General features: G+C 34.5%; 1 protein-coding gene, 1 long non-coding RNA gene and 1 pseudogene across 5 annotated transcripts; 1 reads left to right on the forward strand and 2 right to left on the reverse strand.

The window, feature by feature from the left end:
• The first annotated feature begins 3441 nt into the window (after positions 1–3441).
• LOC121761239 lies at positions 3442–4983 on the forward strand (annotated as a pseudogene).
• Positions 4984–6029: 1046 nt separating this feature from the next.
• LOC121761165 lies at positions 6030–7051 on the reverse strand. Its single transcript, XR_006041944.1, has 2 exons — positions 6764–7051; positions 6030–6261 (listed from the first exon to the last, which is right to left on the reverse strand). It is a non-coding gene; the product is annotated as an uncharacterized LOC121761165 (long non-coding RNA).
• A 4422-nt stretch (positions 7052–11473) lies between these two features.
• Positions 11474–17063, reverse strand: LOC121761075 (probable disease resistance protein At1g59620). Of its 4 annotated transcripts, XM_042156666.1 has the most exons (4): positions 16860–17063; positions 16554–16625; positions 13916–14732; positions 11474–13269 (listed from the first exon to the last, which is right to left on the reverse strand). In XM_042156666.1, exons 3-4 carry the CDS (start codon positions 14676–14678, stop codon positions 11543–11545), a joined length of 2490 nt encoding a protein of 829 aa, XP_042012600.1. In that variant the 5' UTR covers positions 14679–14732; positions 16554–16625; positions 16860–17063; the 3' UTR covers positions 11474–11542. The 4 variants fall into 4 exon arrangements, with proteins under 4 accessions (XP_042012600.1, XP_042012602.1, XP_042012601.1 ...); XM_042156668.1 differs by lacking the exon at positions 16554–16625; XM_042156667.1 differs by lacking the exon at positions 16860–17063 and having other exon boundaries at positions 16554–16802.
• Positions 17064–22289: the final 5226 nt, after the last annotated feature.

Genomic DNA, 22289 nt, shown 5'->3' on the forward strand with positions numbered 1-22289 from the left:
TCCCACCACGCATTCTACGTCCCAAAACACACCCAAACACCTGGGATCATCCCTTCTAGACTCTCCACAAATCTGCCCTAGGCTGAACCCAACACTCTCGGCCAACACACACGAAAACTCTCGAACCAAACACTGATTTCTCCGAGCCATCTCTTGGCCAAACACACCCACATTCAACACAAAAACATAACACTCAGAAACCCAACCATTGCACATGAAAACATCACCCAGAACACACCACACGCAGAACTGCGCAGTTTACTTGTAAAAATCATAGTAAAAACATACGACATCCAATGAAGCTGAAATTTACACACCACACAAAAGACACATTAACCTTTACACAGTTCAAAATTCGTACCCAACGGAGATCGTTTGCTTAGTTAAAAAGGGGTCGGAACCCACTGCCAGTTACTATCAAAAACATGTTCAACACAAGCACATAGCCACAAATCCTACTCAACATCTAACCCATCCAAAAACGTCCTATATGCATGAGTTTTCGAATTAAACAAGGGTTAGGGGTTACCTTCCCCGGATGGTTCAAACGAAACGCAAAAGCTTTACTTCCTTTTCCGACTCCGATTCACGACGAAGGAGGGTATCACCTTGAGGAATTCAAGACGATGATGAGAGGGAGTGAATGAAAAAGATGAGAACCGAGAGGGAGAAGGAGAGAGGGAGCTTACCGGTGTTGAGAGCAATTGCAAGAGAGAAAAGAGAGAAAACGATGTGGGGAGAGATTGGAAAGGGAATGATGTATCGGTTAAGAGGGAGTGGGGGAGGTTGAGAAATTAGTGGGGAGAGGGGGAGGGGTTTCTTTTTTTTTGAAAAGCCGAGAGAATTAGGGAGGGAGGAAATTAATTTGTTATTTAGGATTTTAATTCTAGCTTAATTAGTTAATCACTTTTAATGCTAGGTAAAAAAACACCCCATCCGCAACAATAGTATAAATCAAATAATATTTCCACACCATATATTAAACACAAAACAAAAGACATTCATTAAATTAAAGAACCAAAAACCACAAGATCTCGGATATTACAAATTTATCCGGAAATTAATAAAAACAATGCAATTTTTGTGTAAGAATTGTACATTGAAAAATGTAACGACATTAGGAATAGACAATCGAATGAAAAATCACTAAACATCTCTACTTTACCAGGCTATAGCTCAACCACCTGGCAGCCCATTTTGAAAAGCAACATTAATGTACTCCCTCCGTCCCATTAAATAAGTAACACTTGAAAATGAGCGCGGGTTTTTATATAGTATTATTTTGTAAGTTTATGAAGAGAAAGTAAAGTAAGAGAGATGAAAAAAATGAGATATAAATATTTTCATTTTAGGAAATGTTTCATAATGGGACAATTCAAAAAGGAAAACGTTTCATTTTTAATGGGACAGATGTAGTATTTATTTTATTATTATTATTATTATTTGTTATTATTACGTAGACAACGTTTAAAATGACATGAATTTTAATGGTAAGTATGATAGAGATAGAAAGACAAAATCATTCGAGTATTGTTAGTGAAGATAAAGTTACCTTAAATAGAAATAGTATTGATTTATTTTTAAAGGACATCCCAAGAGATAAATATCGTATATTTTTAAGGGATTAAGGGAGCACTTAAAATCCAATTAAGGCAATATATCAAAAAAACATTGGTTGTCTTGTGGTCAGCGACCAATCTTGCAATTTGTTTTGTTAATCATCTAATCCAAGTTAGGCAGTTTGTTTTATTCCTATAATTAATATTTTTAATGATTTGGTATTAGTTTGGATTTTTCAATATTTTGTTTCGTGGTTATACTGTCCGCCATTAGGAGTTTCCGTTTATCATTTTAGTCCTTCTGTGATGAAGAGTTTCGGTTCATTTTCGCTTTAAAGGGTAGATAAACTTCATATTCAACTAACTCATTCTACTCGTATTTTATATTCACATATTATTATAAAACTAATAAAAATAGGTTTCGTGTTCAATTATTTTTTTTATTCACTTTTATTTATATTTCTTAAATTCCGTCTCAGTTTCAAATAGGACTCTTAATGGCTAATGCCGGATGTAGAAAGTATAAAATATTAATTTAAACTTTCTATAAAACTAGTGGTATCTAGACTATAATGTATCCACTAAAATTATTTATAGTAAAACTCGCACCCAATTCAAAAATATTGGATCCAACACAATCAAATATGGTACTCATTTTCAAACATATAGTACTTACAAAAAATTTAAAACATCATAGTCAAACATATACTACTATATGATTCTTGAGAAAAAAGAAAAGACAAATAAAAATTCTCTCCCTCTATGCATGGTCCAGTATGTCAAAGTAAATCAGATAATGGTGGTAATTGACACAATTAAGCCGCCACAAACTTTTCTCATGTATCTAGACTATACTCTGTTATTTTATGTATGTAACTTTTTATTACCTTAATTTAGTTGGTCTTATCTCACGTGTTCCACTTTAACGACGTTTCAAATTAAGCTGTGCCGCAGCTGCCAGCCTCGATGTATGATTATTTAATTGAGATCGACTTTGTTTGCATAATCAACAGTTCAACACGGCCTTCATTCGTGTTAACTTTTAATCCTTCTAAATTAATTGTATAGTAATTTTTATCATTTTTTCCATTAGTTCACTGTTCACTATAGATACATAAATTTTTTGTTAGTCGTCATTCAGTGCCCCATTTTATTATATTTCAAAATTCAAAATATCTGTCACACACGACCTATTTAATATTGGGATACGATTACCTAAAATCACAAACTATAATCTAATTATGGTACTTTCACGAGTTTTAAAAATAGCCAAAAAAAGTCACAAACTTTACTTTTCTTGCGTTATTTCTCCTAACGGGTTAACTGCCATATCAAATTTGGTGCATGTGCATTTTTATATCCTACTTGCCGCAACTAAATCAATGTGAATTTTTGTGTGCCTTTTTATCCTACTAGCCACGAACTTTAAAAATGATCTAAACGTTTTACGATTGCCCATGTAGAATAAATTTTCATTGAAAACATCTTATTCAGGTCGAGAAATAATACACGGAATGTAAAATTTGTAGAAGCTAGTGAGTCCCATATTCTACACTCTCCTTCGAAACACTACTTTATACTCTATTTCGTAAAACTCGTATCAATCATAAATAAGACGCTGTTTTTCTAAACACTTACTTTATATTTCGTAAAACTCGTATCAATCCTAAATTGTAAAACTCGTATCAATCCTAAATCGGTCAATTAATGTGGAGGGTAACATCAGGTGATAGGAGAATGATGATATAATTAAATTGGTAGACGATACATAACAATCCATCATAACTGTAGTGAGACACCCCCTATATATACTATTACATTCACGCACAGTTCTACTAAATTCCATGCTCCTATATATTTCAAGCCGCCCTATTTTCCTATATTTGGACCACACCTTCGATCTTCCATATATTTTTCCCTCTCAACCTTCATTATTCCTCTCCTCTCTCTCTCTCTACAAAATGGAAGACCACGCTTCTAAACTCTTTCTCAATACATCTGATCCATCTCAGGGTTTCCATATTGGGTCTAAGAGACAGAATTATAGTGTTGATTTTAGTGCATCTCAGACGAGATCCCACGAGGTTGAGAAACCTAACACGGCAGCAGGGAGGTTCTTGTCTGAGGAAAACAACGACGATGGGATGAACATATCCGCAAAGAAGATGAAGAAGATGAAGGGTGAGAAGAAAGTGAGGAAGCCAAGATTTGCGTTTCAGACAAGAAGCCAAGTTGATATTCTTGATGATGGTTATCGTTGGCGGAAGTATGGCCAGAAAGAGTCAAAAACAACAAATTTCCTAGGTATATATGTGTTCTTTTTTTATTTTTTTTTATCGTTGTCATAAAAATAAGTTTTCTACTATAACTAATTAGTAAAATCAGTGATTTTAAAAGTATAGATGCTGCTTAAATTGAGGTAAGGATTTGATTGTATTTGCTTGTTTATAGTTTGGAAATGGAATTGTCTGGATTGTTCATCAAAACATGCAACAAAGCTAATGCCATTAGTAGTATTCTTTGAAAGGGTATTATAAGGTTTCACAGGCGCTCATGTATGCTTTTCTAGAATGCGAGAACATGTACTGAACGTAGACGGTCATTGCAGTTTATTGTGAAATTAATTGTGTTAAAAAGATAGAAATATTCGCCCTTCGTGAAATTCAATCCAATGTGATGTACTGTATTTAAATGGTTGTTTGCTCTCACAATAATAAATTGTTTTTGTTACATATATCACAAGCGCACACTACACATAGCCGTTTTTATTGTGAGAAGTGAGAACGGAGAACTATTATCACCCTTTTTATCGGAATATTTACAGTATGCATCTTCATGTTGGATGACTGTAATACCATATTAAATCTCATGAGAGCTGAAAATTTCATTTATTTAGTTATGCTCTGATTGCTATTCATGTCAATGTGAATATAGTGATTTTAAGTGTTTACCGTAACTCAACCCTATGATAGAAAGGGAAGAAAGTGAGGAATTATAAAAGGGAGAAATTGTGTTATTGTTGGCAGAAGTTACTACCGATGCAGTCGTGAGGGGTGCAACGTGAAGAAGCAAGTGCAAAGACTATCGAGAGACGAGAGCATCGTTGTTACCACATATGAAGGGAACCACACTCATCCGGTGGAAAAACCAAGTGACAATTTCGAACAAATTCTCAGCCAGATGCAGATTTATCCTCCTCTTTGAACTATAATTGTAAAACTCTAGTTAGTATACATATATATATCATGTGATAAGATCCTAGAAGAATATTGTATGTAGATTAAATATGTGTAGTGCGTCTATTATATATTTCAACCAGAAATAGTTCTCTCTTTCTCTCAAGCAGTTCTTGTAGTTGTAGATAATTCTCATTTCTGTTATGAAGACATTCTTGATTGATTAATTTATTCCAAGTTTTAGATAATTAGTCAAGATTTTGATTTTTTAATTTTGAGGGGGGGAAATATAGCCATTAATATTACTTGTATATACTCGATTGTCATGAAATTACAGTGGTATAGGAACGTTCGGTGCGACTGGGTAAAAATCCATGGGCGGAACATAGTCTTATCATTCTTATTTGAAGATAATACAGATTTGCAGGATGTTCTTGCATTATTCATTATGATTTGAAGACAATAATAATCATGCATATGTGGACTTGTAGCTGGTATAATTTGATTTGTCCGTACATAAATCATTATTCCTTTTCATACTTTTCTAGAGGATGCCATGCATTTTTATTTATGGTTAGAAAAGTATTCTCAACTTTATGTAACAGACTTTCAACACAGGCGCTCGTGTTGGTCAAAAATTTGTGTTGCCACTTTATATACCAATATGAGTAACTATAACCATATGTAAAACTACTGAGGCAAAATATGGAAAAGAAGAATGATGAACATCCTTGCATGCCACTATTCACCATGAAAATCCAACTCCTGCTGCTCTGCTTAACTCATCATAACTCTTTTCAAATTCAGACCATCTCAACAAGCTCCAATTTTGGTAGTTCCGCAAATGAATTCATCATCATTGTCAGCTTGCCAATAGTCGATCATCAAATCCGATTTAAAACCCATGCCAGTGTACACAACCATAACACCGATAAACACAACTACAAGCAAGTGACGATCACAAAGAGCCGTGACAATCCTGAGATGCATGGACATAGATAGGTACAAGGCCAAAATAAAAGCACTTATATTGATCAACTCAGTTCAAAGTCACAGTAACACACCAAAACTCAACCAACTTGGAAAAAAAATTGCATTTCTCAACATCAAATCTCCACTTCCTCTGCCTGAGATTCTACACAAAAGCTAACTTAAATCGTGATGCCAAATATCAGAAAAAGATGGGAGCTGCAATATATTACCACCATATATCAGTTTTTCTTCAGTAAAAGCCCTTTTAAATATATCACTGCGGATAATCCTACCTTAGGAAAAAAAGACATTAAGAACAGGATGCAAGAACCAGATCAAAACGTTTCTTTGAAACTGAAGATAAAGATTTATTGGGATTTCACATGAAATGAATCAACATAAAACTTATCAAGATTTCACATGAAACTACATAGGAACATTAAAAAACATCAAACACATGCCTTTGCTAGGCATAAACTGAACCTAGTGCTTAGTCTTTCTTGGGTATATCTTTCTCTGATATTTCCTTGGGTTTTGCCTTCTTCTCTATTTCCCTGCAATAAGATCAAAACAAAGTTTGCTTCGGCTTAGAAAAAAACAGCTAGTAGCATATCAGTTCCATGTTACCAAATTGCAACTGAAATTGATAAAAAGACTAACCGAATTCTAACACTTGTATTCCAGAATATCAAACAGTATTTCAACATAATTGCTTAATATGAACAAAAAAGAATACAAAATTGTGATAATCAACATCAATTCCCAAAAAATAGCCCTTAGATTGTTCAGAAAATTCAATTAGCATCTCACTGCATCAATACAAAAAATTAATAACCAAATAAAAATATCAGAATTCATATACTATATTCTTCATTCAACTTAATATCCGACAAAAATCAGTAATTTCTTCATTCACACTACACAGATTACGCTAAACAGAGATCAAAATAGCAAACGGAGGCTCCAGCTCTCAAACACGGCATAATATTGCAAACCAATTCTCAAAATAACTACAGAAATAATTCGTAGAAAATAAAGCAATTATGCGGTGCATACTTAGCGGCGGAGGCGGATTCTTCCTCGAGCCAGTTTCGGATTTGGCGGACGTTGCGACGGAAGATGGTGGCGGACTGCTTCACATCGCTCCGTAGCAGCAACACGACGGCGCTCACTCCGGCCACAGTCAGTATGAAATTCGTCAACGCCATTTCCTCTTTACGATTCGATTAATTCCACTGAATGGTGATCACAAAAGATTGAATCAATCGTGTCGTCATATCATAAATCAATTCGATTTCAAGGGTTTTGGATGAATGAAATTTGTTGGAGGAGCAGAAATTTGGAAGCGGATATGAAGTTTGGATGGAATCAATTTGGGCCAGGCCCATATATATAATGGGTTACTTTATGTTGGGTCACTATGCCTTATTTATTTAGCTCTTTTTAATGGATCATCATTATCTTTTTCTTTTATCTTGTGTTGATGGATCCTCATCTTTGATTTTTCTCGAGTTGATGGAATGGATCCTCATGTTTGATTTCTTTCAATTTAAGACATTGTACAAGTGGAATGCATACACATACTATGTAAAAATGAAATGATTTAAAATCGGCAAAAAATAATCATTTCGTCGAGTGATACTATAAAATAATCACAATTGCCTCAAAAGAAAGTGTCGAGGATAAATTATCTTAATTTTTAACTCCTAATTTTTTAGGACGCTTCTATTTGTGTCCCGTAGTTTTAGTTGCAACACCAATAATGAGAACACTTTAGAAAATGTTGGTGATATAATTAGAAATGTAAACTAGCATCCTTAATAACATCAAAAGATGTCTTTAGCAGTTCTTTTTGTTGTAGTCACATATTTTCAAAAGATACGTTAGTTCTTTGTATTCGTAGGATTCCATAAGTACAGATGCATTTTAATCTTTGTTAACCAAAATATGAAACTGAATTTCAAGTAATATGTGTAATTTTTAAATGCAAAATGAAAATATGTGAAATTTTGAAAATATAAAGTTGATGGTGGCCAAGAAAGATACGTATGCATGTAATGTAAGGATATGCATTTGCATATTCTCATGCATTTTAAAATTTTGTTTTTTTACCAGCTTTGGCTTAGTGATTATCAAATCCAGACGAAGAGAACTCAATAGATTGAATACACTCCCTCCGCCCGCCAATTATAGTCTCATTTTGATTCGACGGATTTTAAGAAAATTGTTTAACTTTATAACGAAAAATGGAGAAAGGAGTAGTGGAAAGTGGACCACGCCACTTTTATACATTGGCACTACACAAAAAAAAACCGTTAAGGACATTTTTAATACAATTAAAGTCACTAACTTGTGTTTCTAAATATACCACCAACGCTTCAAAAAACGTCCTTATTGTTGGTGTCCCAACTAAAATTAGAGTACGCAAATAGAAGCATCCAAAAAAACAAAAAATTAAGTTAATTTGTCCTTAATTTAGACACACTTTCTTTTGCATCCTAAATTGTTGTTATTTTTTAAAACTCAGCGTCTCAATTTTGATGTCCCTAAAAGCTAATTTTTTTTGTATTGTGGTTTTATAATAGAATGCGAGTGTAATAAGTTAGGTGAATGACCGTCCCTTTACCTAAAATGAAAAAAACAAATGGAACTTTAAATCACAGATATCTCAAAATAGCAAAATGGAACATTATTTCACGGAGGGAGGGAGAGTACTTCTTATATAGAACTATCCATGTATTAATGAACAAAGTTAAGTCGCCCACCAGAGTATTGCCACACTCAATATGATAGTAGAAAATAAAATGCAGAAATTAAAAAAAACTAATGTAAAAAATAAAACGACTGGAAAAACTGTAAAGACTAGAGTACTCGAATACTTTCTTTAAATTTAGGTAGATTTACATGATAGAATCTTCTCAACAGGAGGAATGAATTGGAAAAGGAGAAGAAAAAATAGGTGATACGTTTCCTTAGAATCTCGAGGGAGAAAAAGGAAGAAAAAAAGGTTCAATAAGTGAGATATATATACTATAAATCAATAATCACAGAATATATATCTTATCTTACATCAATAGGAAACATGCATTCAAACTTTATAATGTCCAGTACATGTCTCAAAAAGCAAACCGCATCTCATATATTTTTGTATCCTTTCATCATTGAAAGCTATCATACTTCTTCGATGTCCCGTTTATTTCTTGTCGTCCACTAAATTTAAATTAGTACCCATCTTGTCTCACTTTGATCCAATATAAGTTTATCAATACTATAAATAAAATGAGTGGAAAAGTTGATTCACTTTAATTCTTATTTTTACCATAGTAATTTTATAATAACATGTATGTGAGTGTAATGAGTGGAATGTAAGGTCTATTTATAAAAATAGTAAAACTAATATGAGATGTTTAATAGTATGAGACGTTCTAAAATAGAAAAGTTGGACACGCGCGGGACACATGCAGTAAGTTTATATTATTTACAATTAGGATTCATAATTAATTTTCAGTTTTTTTTTGAAAAATAGTGAAATCGGAGAGTAGAATTAACACTGGCATTTTTCAATAAAAAAATATTTCGTTATATACCCATTAATATTGTTTCAACAAAGAATATATCCTGAAAATGAAGTTGTTCTTATCCATTCACTTGATACCACAATAGTACAATACTGTATATGCATCTGATAGATTTTGATGCCATGCAGATTAGGAGTGAGAGATAGTTCAGTTGTGTTTCTTTTTAAAGACAAATTAATACTTCTATTTATTAGTATCAAACAATATATATGAAGAATTATTGCTTGAATGATTCAGTGGAATAGATGTTGTATATATAATCCGCGTATATTTATTTCTGTAAAATTAACAGCATAGTTTACTGATGAACCAACATTTACTTTTTGTTGTTAAAAGATGATATATAATGGCCTATTTCCAGATGTGGTGCAATCAAAATGTTTTGAAAGTCGTGCAGGAGTAAAATGACAAATTTGGTAAAATATGTATGATTCAGACGATATTTATTATCAAAACCAATAAATTACTGAATTGAAGGTTTCAACCATAAAAACATACTCCCTCCGTCCCAAAGTAAATGACACATTTGAGAAATGACACGAGATTTTAGGAGATTTTGTTTTATGTGTTAGATGGAGAGAGAAAACAACATATTTATATTAATGTAAGAGAGAACTTTTTCTAAAAAATGAAATGTGATATCTTTTATGGGGACAAACTAAAAAGGAAAGCGTGACATCTATTATAAAAGGAATGGAGTACTTACTAACAATTAGTACTTTGATTTGTTTTTTGCCACATCTATCGTCGACTGTTCTATAACTTGATACGTTATTCTACTTAAACAAAGACTATTCTATCTAGTTAATGATTAAAGAATCATTTGACGAGCTTTCAAAATATATTAAACCAAATATTCTTCAATTAATTAAAATATATTTGATTAGTTAGGATATTAATCTGATGTGGAACATTTAGTCTCCAAAAGGAAGCTAGTGAACTTACCTTTCAATTGGAAAAAGATCTATAAGATAAAGCCATCAAAACTTGAAATTCACTTCACGTCCATATATGCACATTGTGGCATTGGTGATTTAATTAAGCATTGATATCATAACTAGTAGTAGTACCTAATAAACTATATCAAATACTTATGACAACGTGTATTTCACTTCGCGTCCATGCATATTGGTGATTTAATTATATGAGTATTATTTATGACATACACGTCCATGCACATTGGTGATTTAATTATATATACTTGTAATTAATATAGTAATTAGTTATTTTAGTCTTTAAGAGCGATTTAAGTTGATAAGATATTAGTAGTACTTATGTTAAGATAAGGTATTATTTCGCATCTTAAATTCTTTATTTTTTTGGATATTTTGAATAGAAGATCCCATATAAGTACTATTTACAACAGAGGAGCTAGCAAGCAGGGACGGAGATAGCCTAGGCCAAGCCACCGCTTCAGCGGGGGCTTGGCCGATGCCCCCGCTGATGCATATAAATACCCAACAAAATATCATTTGCTCCCCACAAACCATATCCATATTTTCCCACTTTCTTCATTTAGATAAATCCCAATTAAGGCGATGGATTCCAACCGTGGCAAGCGGCGGAGCTTCTCCAAATCGAAGCTAATCAAGTCGCTCTACCGCGCCGCGAAGCCTTCCACCGGCGCGGCCAATTCCTCGCCGGCTCCAAGTCCATACGAATTCGGTGTCGCAAATCCGGCTCCTTCTCCAGCCGTCGGCTTCATCATCGTCAACCAGGAGCAGGCTTTTCCGCAGCCGGCGCCTAAAGTCTCGTTCGTCGTGGCGGAGAGGAACCGCGGCCGGAAGGAGAATTTCTATGCCGGCGCGGCCGACGAAGGCGTCGACGCGAAGGCGGCCAAGTATATATCCACCGTGCAGGAGAGATTCCGGCTTGAACGTGTTAATTCGGAGCGCAAAAATTACCAAGATATTCTTGTCTAATAAAAATAGAGTATAGTATTTTTTATTTTGTTTGAGACTAATTTATCTATGTGGCTGTGTTTATTATGACTTTATGTTATTATGGTAGCTGGGTAAGCCACTAATCCTCTTGCTTTCGTAACCAATTTACCTTGACGAATTTATGATACATAGTTCATTGGATAAAGGCAATTCATGACAAATTAATACCCAAAGCAGGTAAAACTAGCAAGCATGGAGGAGGGAGAATCCAACTAGCCTCCATTATAAGTATAACAAACAGCATATATAATCATGAAAATGCATTTGCAGCTATAAAATAACTTGATACAATACAACAAGAATAGAGCCTACTATTATGGATTGATATTCACAAACCTTATTTTGGAGATTGAGCTTGAATTCCTGATCTTTGTTGAAATGGTTTTGGTTGTCACCATCTCGAACTCTCCCAGAGAAACAGGATTTGACTGAAGCTCTTTGGGGAGGGTGTCCAGACATGGACAATTGCGGATTTCTAATTTCCTAAGAAGTTCTAGTGCACCTTTTCCAATTTGTAGATTCCTCAGATTCAATAAATTTTCGATGCACAAGACTTTAAGAGCTTTAAAACCGAATTTAGGAATACCCATTTGTTGACCTGTATATGCATTCCGCAATATGAGCGTATGTAGCTTAGTTAGCTTCCCTAGTAGTGACATGGGATCTTTATTAAGACAGCTATTAGCCAACGTCAAGGAAGTCAGCATGTAAGGGAAACTATTTGGCAACCTATCTAGGCGTCCATCCAATTTAAGTGTTCTGAGATTTTGTAAAGAACCAAGCTCATCCAAACAAGGCATGCTTCTAAAACGGTACCCTCTTAAGACTAGGTGGAAAAGATATCCCAAGTTGGACAATAACCCAAAGAGCTTGCTTACAGTTGTGTTTCCATCCAAATCATGTACACTCAATTTCTCCAGCGAAGTCAACCCTAAGAGCTCATCATGATCATCATATATCAGATCATCAAATGAGACCGAGGTTAAGGTCTTCAGCCGCTGCAGCACATCTATCGTGAAAGGCTTCTCGGAAATAACATCAGACATGTAGACATGGAAAAGGCTACCCATTTCCCATAGAATATCTGGTACTTGCACCATAAAGTTTTGAGCTATGTCAAGAACCTCAAGCTTTTCCAAGCACCCCACTGATTTTGGGAGCTCTTTTATGTAATTATTTCTCAATCCCAAGTATCTTAATTTCGTCAATGTGCCGATGGCTTCAGGTAAAATCTTCAACCCAAAATCTTCCAAGTCAATTATCTTAAGTTTTTCAAAGCCTTTCCAATAGGATGGACTAGCATTGAAATAACCACCTCCATGGAAGAAGAGAGAAACAAGATATTCATCTTGATTCGTTGAGTAGCTGAAATTGTTGTCTCTGCTACAAATGATCACACGATGGCGTGGATTTCTGTTGAGTCGAGTACTTCCAAGGATCTCAAAACCTATTCCCTCCTCTGCTTTTTTAATGGACAATCTGTGTAGCACGGGATTCATGCAATACCGTGTGCGCTTGCCCTGGACTTCATCAATAACAGATTCATTAACTAAACCATCTAAATATGAATGACTATAATACGATCCTCCTGCTACATTCCAAATCTGCAACAACTTATTCGCCCTCAAAGTTGTATTTTCCTTAAACAAGGCCATACACATGAAATATGGCAACAATTTGGGGTCCAATTTTTGATAATACGGTTCCAATAACTCCAGTGTTGATCCAAAATCAACAGACTCAAGAAGATGTTCCCATTCAGTTCCAGTAGAGGCTTTCTTTCGGGCTAGCTGATTTGCCACCTCTTTAATAGCTAATGGCAGACCGCCACATTTTCTTAGCATTAGTTTTCCTTGGTACTCCAACTCCTTTGGGAATTTCTGCTCACTCCTCAATTTATTCCCACTGTTTATTGTTTTATAAAACAATTGCCAGCTCATAATAGGGTCCAAAGGTTCCATCTTATGAACATCATGCCATCGTGTTTTTATAAATTGATGCGTCATGTGACTTGTAACCACCAATTTACTTCCGCCGTATTCTTACATGAGAACAAACACACAAGGAAAAATCAGAAGGGAAATTTTAATTGTTACAAGATGTGGTATATATAACTTTTAAAAGTAATACTACTAACTAAGTAGTGTTTGCAATTTATTAAAATTCCGAATACTTTTTAAATCTCTTTAGAAACTTTAATAACAAAATTTCATATTTAAAAAATATTATCAAATAAATTATGAAGTAGTCAATTCCAGCCTTTTTGAAAAAAGTAAATATCAACAAAGTTTTAATAAAAGAAATTAATCAATTGCGGTGAGACGGGAGAGTACTTATTTACGGGAGAGAAGAGCGTGGCGGTCAAAGAGGGCAACTCTCAAACCAGCTCTTCTCTGTCTCTGAAACTAGTATAAGCACAGGTGATGGTGGGATTGGGAAGAACTAAAGGGTAGAGAATTGAAACAGTGGAGGGTGGAGCTACATTCTGAGGTGGGGGGGCCAAACAAATTTTACATTATGTAAAAAGTATTTTAGTAAGCCCATTATGGGTGTTTTTTATTTAAAAAAAAAGAAAAGAAAAAGTATTTTAGTAATTTTATGTTTAGAATTGCTTCATTTAGAATTAGCACAATATTCATTTATATATGTTGGAACCTAAGTTACCATCATAATAAGATTATACTTACCTTGTTGTTCAAGAGCTTCCCAGAGAGGTTCTAAGGGTATTTGTTTGGGCAAGTCGTCGAGAACTATCAAATATGGCAGTCCTTGCAGGTGCTGGTGAAGCATATATAGGAGGGTTTGGTTGTCCATTTCCTCCAATGATGAAGATGTGTGAAGATTTTCACCATCTACTACTACTTGCAGAAGTAGTTTGATAAATATCTCTTTAAGAGTGAAGACATTAGAAACACATACCCAAGCACGATACTTGAATCGATCAATGACATCTGCATGGTTGTATATCTCTCTAGCTAGAGTCGTCTTTCCAATACCAGACATGCCTTTGATAACCACCCATGAACGATATTCTGTTTCATGAAAAATCATTGTGCGGAGCACCATTTCAATGTGTTTATCCAAGCCTACCACCACATGATGTTCATCAACATTTTCTGAGTTGGACTCTGTCTCAGCCCCATCAGCTCCCAGTTTAAGCATCCGCATTTTGATCTCTCCAATCCAATTATAGTTGTACTCTATCACATGAGTTTTGCGATGTTTGTAGAGGTAGAGGGCATCCTGGGCCATGTGGACCAGATCAGATACCAAAAATCTGAGTCTTCTTCCCTCTCCAAATTTCTTATCTCTAACTATATCTACAATCTCTCTCACCTCTTTAATTATCCTTTCCATTTGTTCAATTTCATATTTCCTGGCCTTATCTGTTCTTTCCTCTTGATATTTGTTGAGCTTTTGCATCAACGATAAAATGACTGCTTCTACCATATTTCTGCTTGCTTAATCTGCAAACTGCACTCGTAGCTAAAAAATAACAATGACCTAGATATAATTCGATACATTATTAGTAAAGAAAAACTGATTTGGGATTGAACATCATAATCACATGAATTTAAAAACTATTCAAATCTACGAAGAAGGAGATGAAATTGTTGTTATGAAATTTTCCTATCGGCATATGTGATTTGATAAGATGACTGTGATATCATTCAAACTCAAAGCAAAGTTGAACAAGACTATAAAACTTGACGTACATAAAGGCTTAATGGCCTAAATTTTTATGACGAAGTTGACGTTTATTTCATGATACCCAATATATAATTCTGTCATTTTAGACTAGAGAATATAAGTAGTTTTTTTTATCTAGTAAAACCATATATCAATTTCTATGGTTATAAATTTCACAAAAAACCATGTATCTAATCAATTTTCACCAGCTTTTCACGATCCTTTCATTTAAAACATACTCCCGCGGTCCACAAAAAATAGTCTCAATTATGGACAGCACGAGTTTTAATGAGAAATTGGTAAAGTAAAAGAAAAAGAGAGAAAAATAGATAAAGTAAGAGAAATGTGGAGAAAAGTGGATAAAGTATGAGAAGGAGGAGAAAAAGAGGAAAAAAGTATAAGGGAGATTTTACGATTTTGGTCCAAAACATTATCTTTTGAATTATTCAGTCCCTCACAAATAAAAACGGGTCACATTTGATCCGAATTTGACGGAACTGTTAAAATTTAACAGTCAACGGATTTTAATTACATTTTGACCTGATTAAGTTAATAAATATGTTTTATTAATGTCTAATATCTAATTAACCCAAAACTAATAACATAAAAAAAAGAAAGAAAATGGATTCAGTTCAACCGTCTCTCCACTCTCATCGCTCCCCTGCTTCTACATTTCATATCTCTGTTCCCCTCTCTCACAATCACAATTAACCGGAATGAATTTGGAAGATCGCGAGCAGCAATTACCTCCGCCGCCGCAAGGCGGCAGCCTCCACCACCACCACCCGCGGCGGAAGAACCCCTACCAGAAATGCCTCAAAACCACCGCATCCAAACCCAGGGCATATGTCATCCTCGTCCTCGCCTTCGCCCTTGGCTACCTCTCCCACACCCCCTCCTCTCCAGCACCGCCAGCGACGTCCTCGAGCACAACTCCTTCCCCGCCCCATGCGCCGCCCCCCTCCCCCCCCTCCGACGTCCGCACCATCCTCTCCTGCGTCTTCAACATCACCCCCTGGAAATCCTTCCCCCCTGGAGCGAGGCAATCTTTTTTATTTTAGTTTTGGGTTAATTAGATATTAGACATTAATAAAATATATTTATTAACTTAATCCGGTCAAAATGTTGTTAAAATTCATTGATTGTTAAATTTTAATAGTTCCGTCAAATTCGGACCAAATGTGACCCGTTTTTATTTGTTAGGGACCGAATAATTCAAAAGATAATGTTTTGGACAAAAATCGTAAAATCTCAATATGTTAAGTACCAAATTGGGCCTTTAATCTAATAAATATTATATCTTTTTCATAATCTCAGTGCAGAAAAAAGAAATGCATCAACTATGATGTAAAGAAGGAAATACTAGTATCATTTAAACTTAGTAAGATAGAAACAAATAGCCATAAGAAAATATATTTGTGCAAAATAATCCGTCAAAATAATTATTTATAACAAAAATTAACGTTTAAAGAAATGAAATACCATAACATAAAGTTAAAATTAAAATCTTGGATGCAACCATATATTGCGAAATAACCAAGTCGTCGATTCACAACATGTATTTATGAAGATCGTAATTTATTTGGGCATCGAAATGATTTGGGGCCTATTAAAATGTTGCGAAGGAAAAAATACCTTCAGTTTTGTGGATTTTCTTCTTTATCTTTGGATCGTTTTGGTTGATTTTCCGGTTCAATCTTGCTTTATCTTTCAAGATAACACAAAGTTAAAAGGGATTTCAAACTACAAATTCACAAAGCTATATATACAGTCAAATTCGAAAAGATCAAAATGTAAAAATATGACAGAATAATAACAGAATCCTAATTCCTAGTTGTACTTCTACTCGAATAAAATTGTATGGAGCAATGGATCTTCAAAATCAACTATCTGATAATAACTTGATAGTGACATGGATTAAATTTATTTAATAGGAAATACCTTTTTTCGCAGTATTGGTACTTATCTCTGGTTCAATCATCGCCAGGCTCACACTTGAGTATACAAACAAGCCAAAAATGATGATGAATTTGGCCTTCATTTAATTAGTTGAGATCTGTTCTAGCTAACTTTTTTCTAGATCTATAATGTTCTATAATATTCTAAATCTGTTGACTTTATGAATCTCAGAGACTAGCTGGCATACTAATCTTTAGTGATCGATCCAATTTGTTTAATAACAAGTTTGATTTGTTTTTATATTGCCAGCTACTATACTAGCAAATAAGAAATGGAAAGAGTTTTATATATTAGTTGTACATTTCAAATAATTTATCGGTTTTACTCATCTTCACTAAAATAAAAAAAATACTTTTGAATTTTTCTATAGTTGTATCCTAACGTATGCAAATTATTGTTAAAAAAATTACCATATTAGTAAAGAAATTATTGTTAAAAAATTAATAGTAAAGAAGATCAATTTTCATCTCTTGGTGCTCCAATTCTGACCGATTTGATTTTATTGGTCTCTGAAATTAAGATCATTAATCAAAATCTTCTAAGCTGAGCTACAAAATTTCTATTCAATTTTTTCTATTGATTGTGATTGGATTTGGACATATGAGAACAAGTCATGGGCATATCATAATCACATCAACAGATCGTGTGATGTTTTGAATCCTGAAACCTTTTGCTGGTGGTAATATGTTTACTTGTATTGTATTCTATACATTTAATACTAGAACTGGATTCTTATTTGGGTAGTTATATGTGAAGGTGTAAAGTCTTATTATTCTCATAAGCATCGTATTAATTACATTGAATAAGCGACGACGACTCGAAAACAAATATACTAAGAAAATATTATGAGAGGATAAACAATTTGTTGAATAGTTATGAAATTATGAAGTTGTTAGAATTGTTTATTTAGAATCAAGAAGGTTGTTAGAATCAGTGAGCTGCAATTGACCTTTTTTTTGTTATGAACATGAGGTCATATTTGATGGCTAATATATATAAAGAACAAACATTTGTTTGATAACAGTAGTACATTTTTCTAATAAAATTTCTAGAATTCCTATATACATAATGAATTATTTCGATGGTGAAACAATATCAATTGAATAGTTATTATTTTGATTTCACAACTACAAGTAGTTGTTGAATGTGAAACAATATTAAATGGCAAGCAAGTTGATATTATTTTATTTATATGAAACCATATTGATGTTACTCATAACCTACTACGTGAATTAGGTCAAGCTTGTTATTCAGTTTAATTTATCTCAACCAATCCCATAATTATTGATTATAATAGAAGCGTAATTAGCCTTCGATATATAAATATAATTAAACCATTATTTTCAGCTAAGGAGGTATCGGTTTGCAAGATTGTATCCCATGATTAAATATGTAGCTGTTTGGTTCATGAGATTCAACCTCATAACTCAATCCAATATGGATAATAATGAGATAATTAATCATAGCTAACCCCTTGTGACTAAAATAATCTCACAACTCAATCCTAGATTATATCTTAGTACTGTTTTATTTAGGAAATCGAACATTATCTTAGAGTCACGATATAAGTCATTATAGGACTAGTCACTTTTAATTAGTCTATTGATGTATCATATCCAACGGTAAGTGTAAATATGAATGTGCAAAGTAAGTTAGTAATTCCTATTTTATCAGATTAATATACGTTCATTTTTTCTCCATTTTATGTGTGTGAATGTCAGAGGCAAACTACAAAGACTAATTTTATGGATTCATAATTTATACTTGATCCGTCTGATGCTATTCACACTTTTATTTCTAAGCTATTTATTAAAGATTGATTAATTAATATAATTAAATTAGTATTTTAAGGGTAATAAGGAAAAAATTGATAAAGAAATACTTAATCAATTATAATATCTTAACTGAATACTTTAATTCTTATACAAACAGAAATAATACAAATAATTTAGGACGTATTGAAACGTAAACATGGGACTAAGAGAGTATTAATCTTTATAGAAGTGTCATTATATATCCATAACATAAACTAATTCATTATTTTCAAGTGAAAATTAATTTCATAGACTTAATTAATCTGTCGTAAGCATCCATTGACTTAGTAATATTATAGTGGTCTTTTTAAAAACTTTTTATTGGTTTTGAACGTAAGAGGCTAGTTGGCATGCTTATCTTTAGGGATCGATCCAATTTGTTTAATTACTAGTGTTATTTGTTTCTATATTACCAGCCACTCCAATGTAGGAATTAAGAAATGATTAGTTGTACATTTCAAACAAATTATCAAATTTACCCAACTTCATTATAATAAAAAAATTTGTCCGTCTGCGTATCATTTTTTTACGTCTATAAGTCAATAAAAATCTCATTTCGCTTTTATTATATTTGGTAAATAGACTTCTCATTTCACTAAATCATTTCATTCATATTTTATTATCGACTGCAACAGTAGTTTGATATTGTCCGCAAGCCCACACGGATATGTTTTTGGGTCAATCCCAAAATGCCTCATATTGATTGGGATTGGACAGAAATTATATATACCTTCCAACTTCACTCAGACTACCGATGTGGAATGATTTTGTACTCAACAAACCTTCCCCTCAAACCAGATCACATCCACTACAAAAAAACTCACAATTTAGTGAAGGATATCCTTCACTAATCAACGAAATTTAGGCACCTCACAGATTTAGTGACAGATTAAGTATTGACAGATCAGTCAATACAAAGCTTGTCATTAAAAAATATTAGTGACAGACATATCATTCACTAAAGTTACAATGACGGAAATCAAAAGTAGTCGCCATGGTAAATTCGGATCAGTGGCGGACTATTCTGTCACAAATTTGTGACTGATGCTTTTCAGTCACTTATCCGTAATTAATTCATGAAATTCTGCTGTTGTCACTAATTTGCGTTTTTTTGTTGTGATCGGGAACAGACAGACGCAGTCGACACATCGAGACATTACAGGCCCGACTTGAACTTGAGTCATCCTGGGCCTCACTCGACCTGGATCTGATACCACTTGTTCGGATTGTCGACTGCACCAACAATTTGATATTTCCCGCTTTAGGTCAAGCCCAAACTGATTGAGGTTGTACATGAATTATATACTCCTTCCAACTTCCTCTCAGGCTCTCGATATCGGATGGTTTGTACTAAACACTTTTCCATAGCCAGTGCCTAAAGTCTCGTTCATCGTGGCGGAGAGGAATCGCGACCGGACGGAGAATTACTATGCCGCCGCGGCCGAAAAGGTATCGACGCGAAGGCGGCCAAGTATATATCCACCGTTCAGGAGAGATTCCGGCTTGAACGTGTTAATTCGGACCGCAAGAATTACCAAGATATTCTCGCCTAATAAACATTGAGTATAGTATTTTTTATTTTGTTTGAGACAAATTTATCTATGTGGATGTGTTTATGACTTTATGTATGATTGTTGTATTTGCTTTATCTTTATAGATTAAAGTCTCATTTTGGTCCTTAACATATATCGTTTTTTTTTATTTTGGTTCAAAACATTATCTTTTGAATCATTCGGTCCCTCACAAATACAAACGGGTCATATTTGGTCCATTTTGGATGGTTCCGTCAATTTTTTGACAGTTTTAATTGCCGGGTTACAAATCCGTCACTAATCCGTCACTAATTGGGAGAAACTGAGTAGAATTTAACCCTATTTCTATTATCCTCAAATTTTCCGATAACGAAATGCCCCAACAAATCTTTCGTTTCCACCAAATTCTCCCCACACAGGAATTCCTCGCTGCAAACCCTCTCCACCTCCCGATCGAATTCGTGCACAAACACGTGCGTCTCCGCCGCGCCGCCCCTCTTTCTCCGCGGCATCACTACGGCAAATTTTTGTAGGAGTTCATCGTTCTCCACCACGGAGCGCCGCCGGGGCCTTCCCACAGTGCGTGGCTCTTCGTCTTCGTCCTCTTCTTCATCTTCACCTTTGCCTTCACCCTCTTCACCACCAGGGACGCCGCCAACCTAGAATTCCAAATCCAGCCTCCCCAACTCCGTCTTCGACGCACTTCTCCACTACGCCGCCTTCAACGCCTCCTTCATCGGCCGCATGTCCGCCGACGAGCTGAACACCGTCGCCGCCATGCTCTGCCGCAGTGCCGCCTCCTGCAACCTCCTAGTCTTCGGGCTTAGCCACGAAACCCTACTGTGGAATTCCCTCAACCACAACGACCTCATCGTGTTCTCGCGCGTACCTGGTGTCGAAATTGGGATGTGATCCTGGTCGACGGGATGAGGTGGTACTTCGGGGCGGCACCGGGGCGGATGTCGGCGATTTTCTCAGTTTCTCCCAATTAGTGACGGATTTGTGACCCAGTAATTAAAACAGTCAAAAATTTGACGGAACCGTCCAAAATGGACCAAATGTGACCCGTTTTTATTTGTGAGGGACCGAAAAATTCAAAAGATAATGTTTTGGACCAAAATAAAAAAAACGCTATATGTTAAGGACCAAAATGTGACTTTAGTCATCTTTATAACCTTCTACCACAGATATTTTGATTTACATATGATATTCAATACTAGTTTGGCGGATCCAAACATTTTTTTATGGAGGATCCAAACATTCATACTTTATTCTCTATTTTACTTTACTCTTTCCTATTTAGCCTTTAACACCTCCATTTCTTAATTCTCGTGCCCAAAAGAAATGCTCCAACTACCTTGGGACGGAAGAAGTATCTCGTAATTGTGGGAACAATTACATTCTCTAAGAATGTAATTAGACCAAATTCTAACCTATAACATATCATCATTTCTCATTTTTTATAATCATTGGTTACAACAATTTTAGAATTGCACTATATCATAATTTTCTAAAGTTGCTAACTATAGTCGTAATTCAACCGAACAAACATATATATAGAATAATGGAATCATTCAAAACAACTAGTGCCGGGACTAGGAAATTAAATAAGCCGGGGCTGAAATATTTAAAATAATAATAATATTAAAATATTTAACTTTACATGTAATGTTTGTGCAGCTTTTACGACACACTAGGTGACATTCCTCCGTCCGCGAGTAGGAGTCTCATTTCTTCCGGCACGGGTTTTAAGAAATGTTAAGAAAAGTGGGTGGAAGAAAGTTCGTGGAATATGAGTCTCATTTTTATATATTAGTAGTTTTAAATGAAATGTGAGTGGATTGAGTTAGTGGAATGTATGCCTCTTTTCCATTTATAGTAATAATGAACCGGGACTCCTATTCGCGGACGGACCAAAATGGAAAAACGAGACTCCTATTCGCGGATGAGTAACTGTTTTCGGTAAATCGCTATGTCTTGAAATCGCCTAAGAATAGTCTCATTCTAATTTTTTTAAAAAAATATTCCTCAATGTATACAACTAATATATTATTAGTTCATTCATC

Source organism: Salvia splendens, chromosome 13, assembly GCF_004379255.2.
Source record: "Salvia splendens isolate huo1 chromosome 13, SspV2, whole genome shotgun sequence".
Taxonomy (NCBI): domain Eukaryota; kingdom Viridiplantae; phylum Streptophyta; class Magnoliopsida; order Lamiales; family Lamiaceae; genus Salvia; species Salvia splendens.

Coding starts and splice junctions, on each gene's coding strand:
- LOC121761075 (XM_042156668.1), bottom strand. CDS start 14,678: ATGGTAGAAGCAGTCATTTTATCGTTGATGCAAAAGCTCAACAAATAT. Junction 13,270..13,915: donor GGAAGCTCTTGAACAACAAG/GTAAGTATAATC, acceptor TTCTCATGTAAG/AATACGGCGGAAGTAAATTG.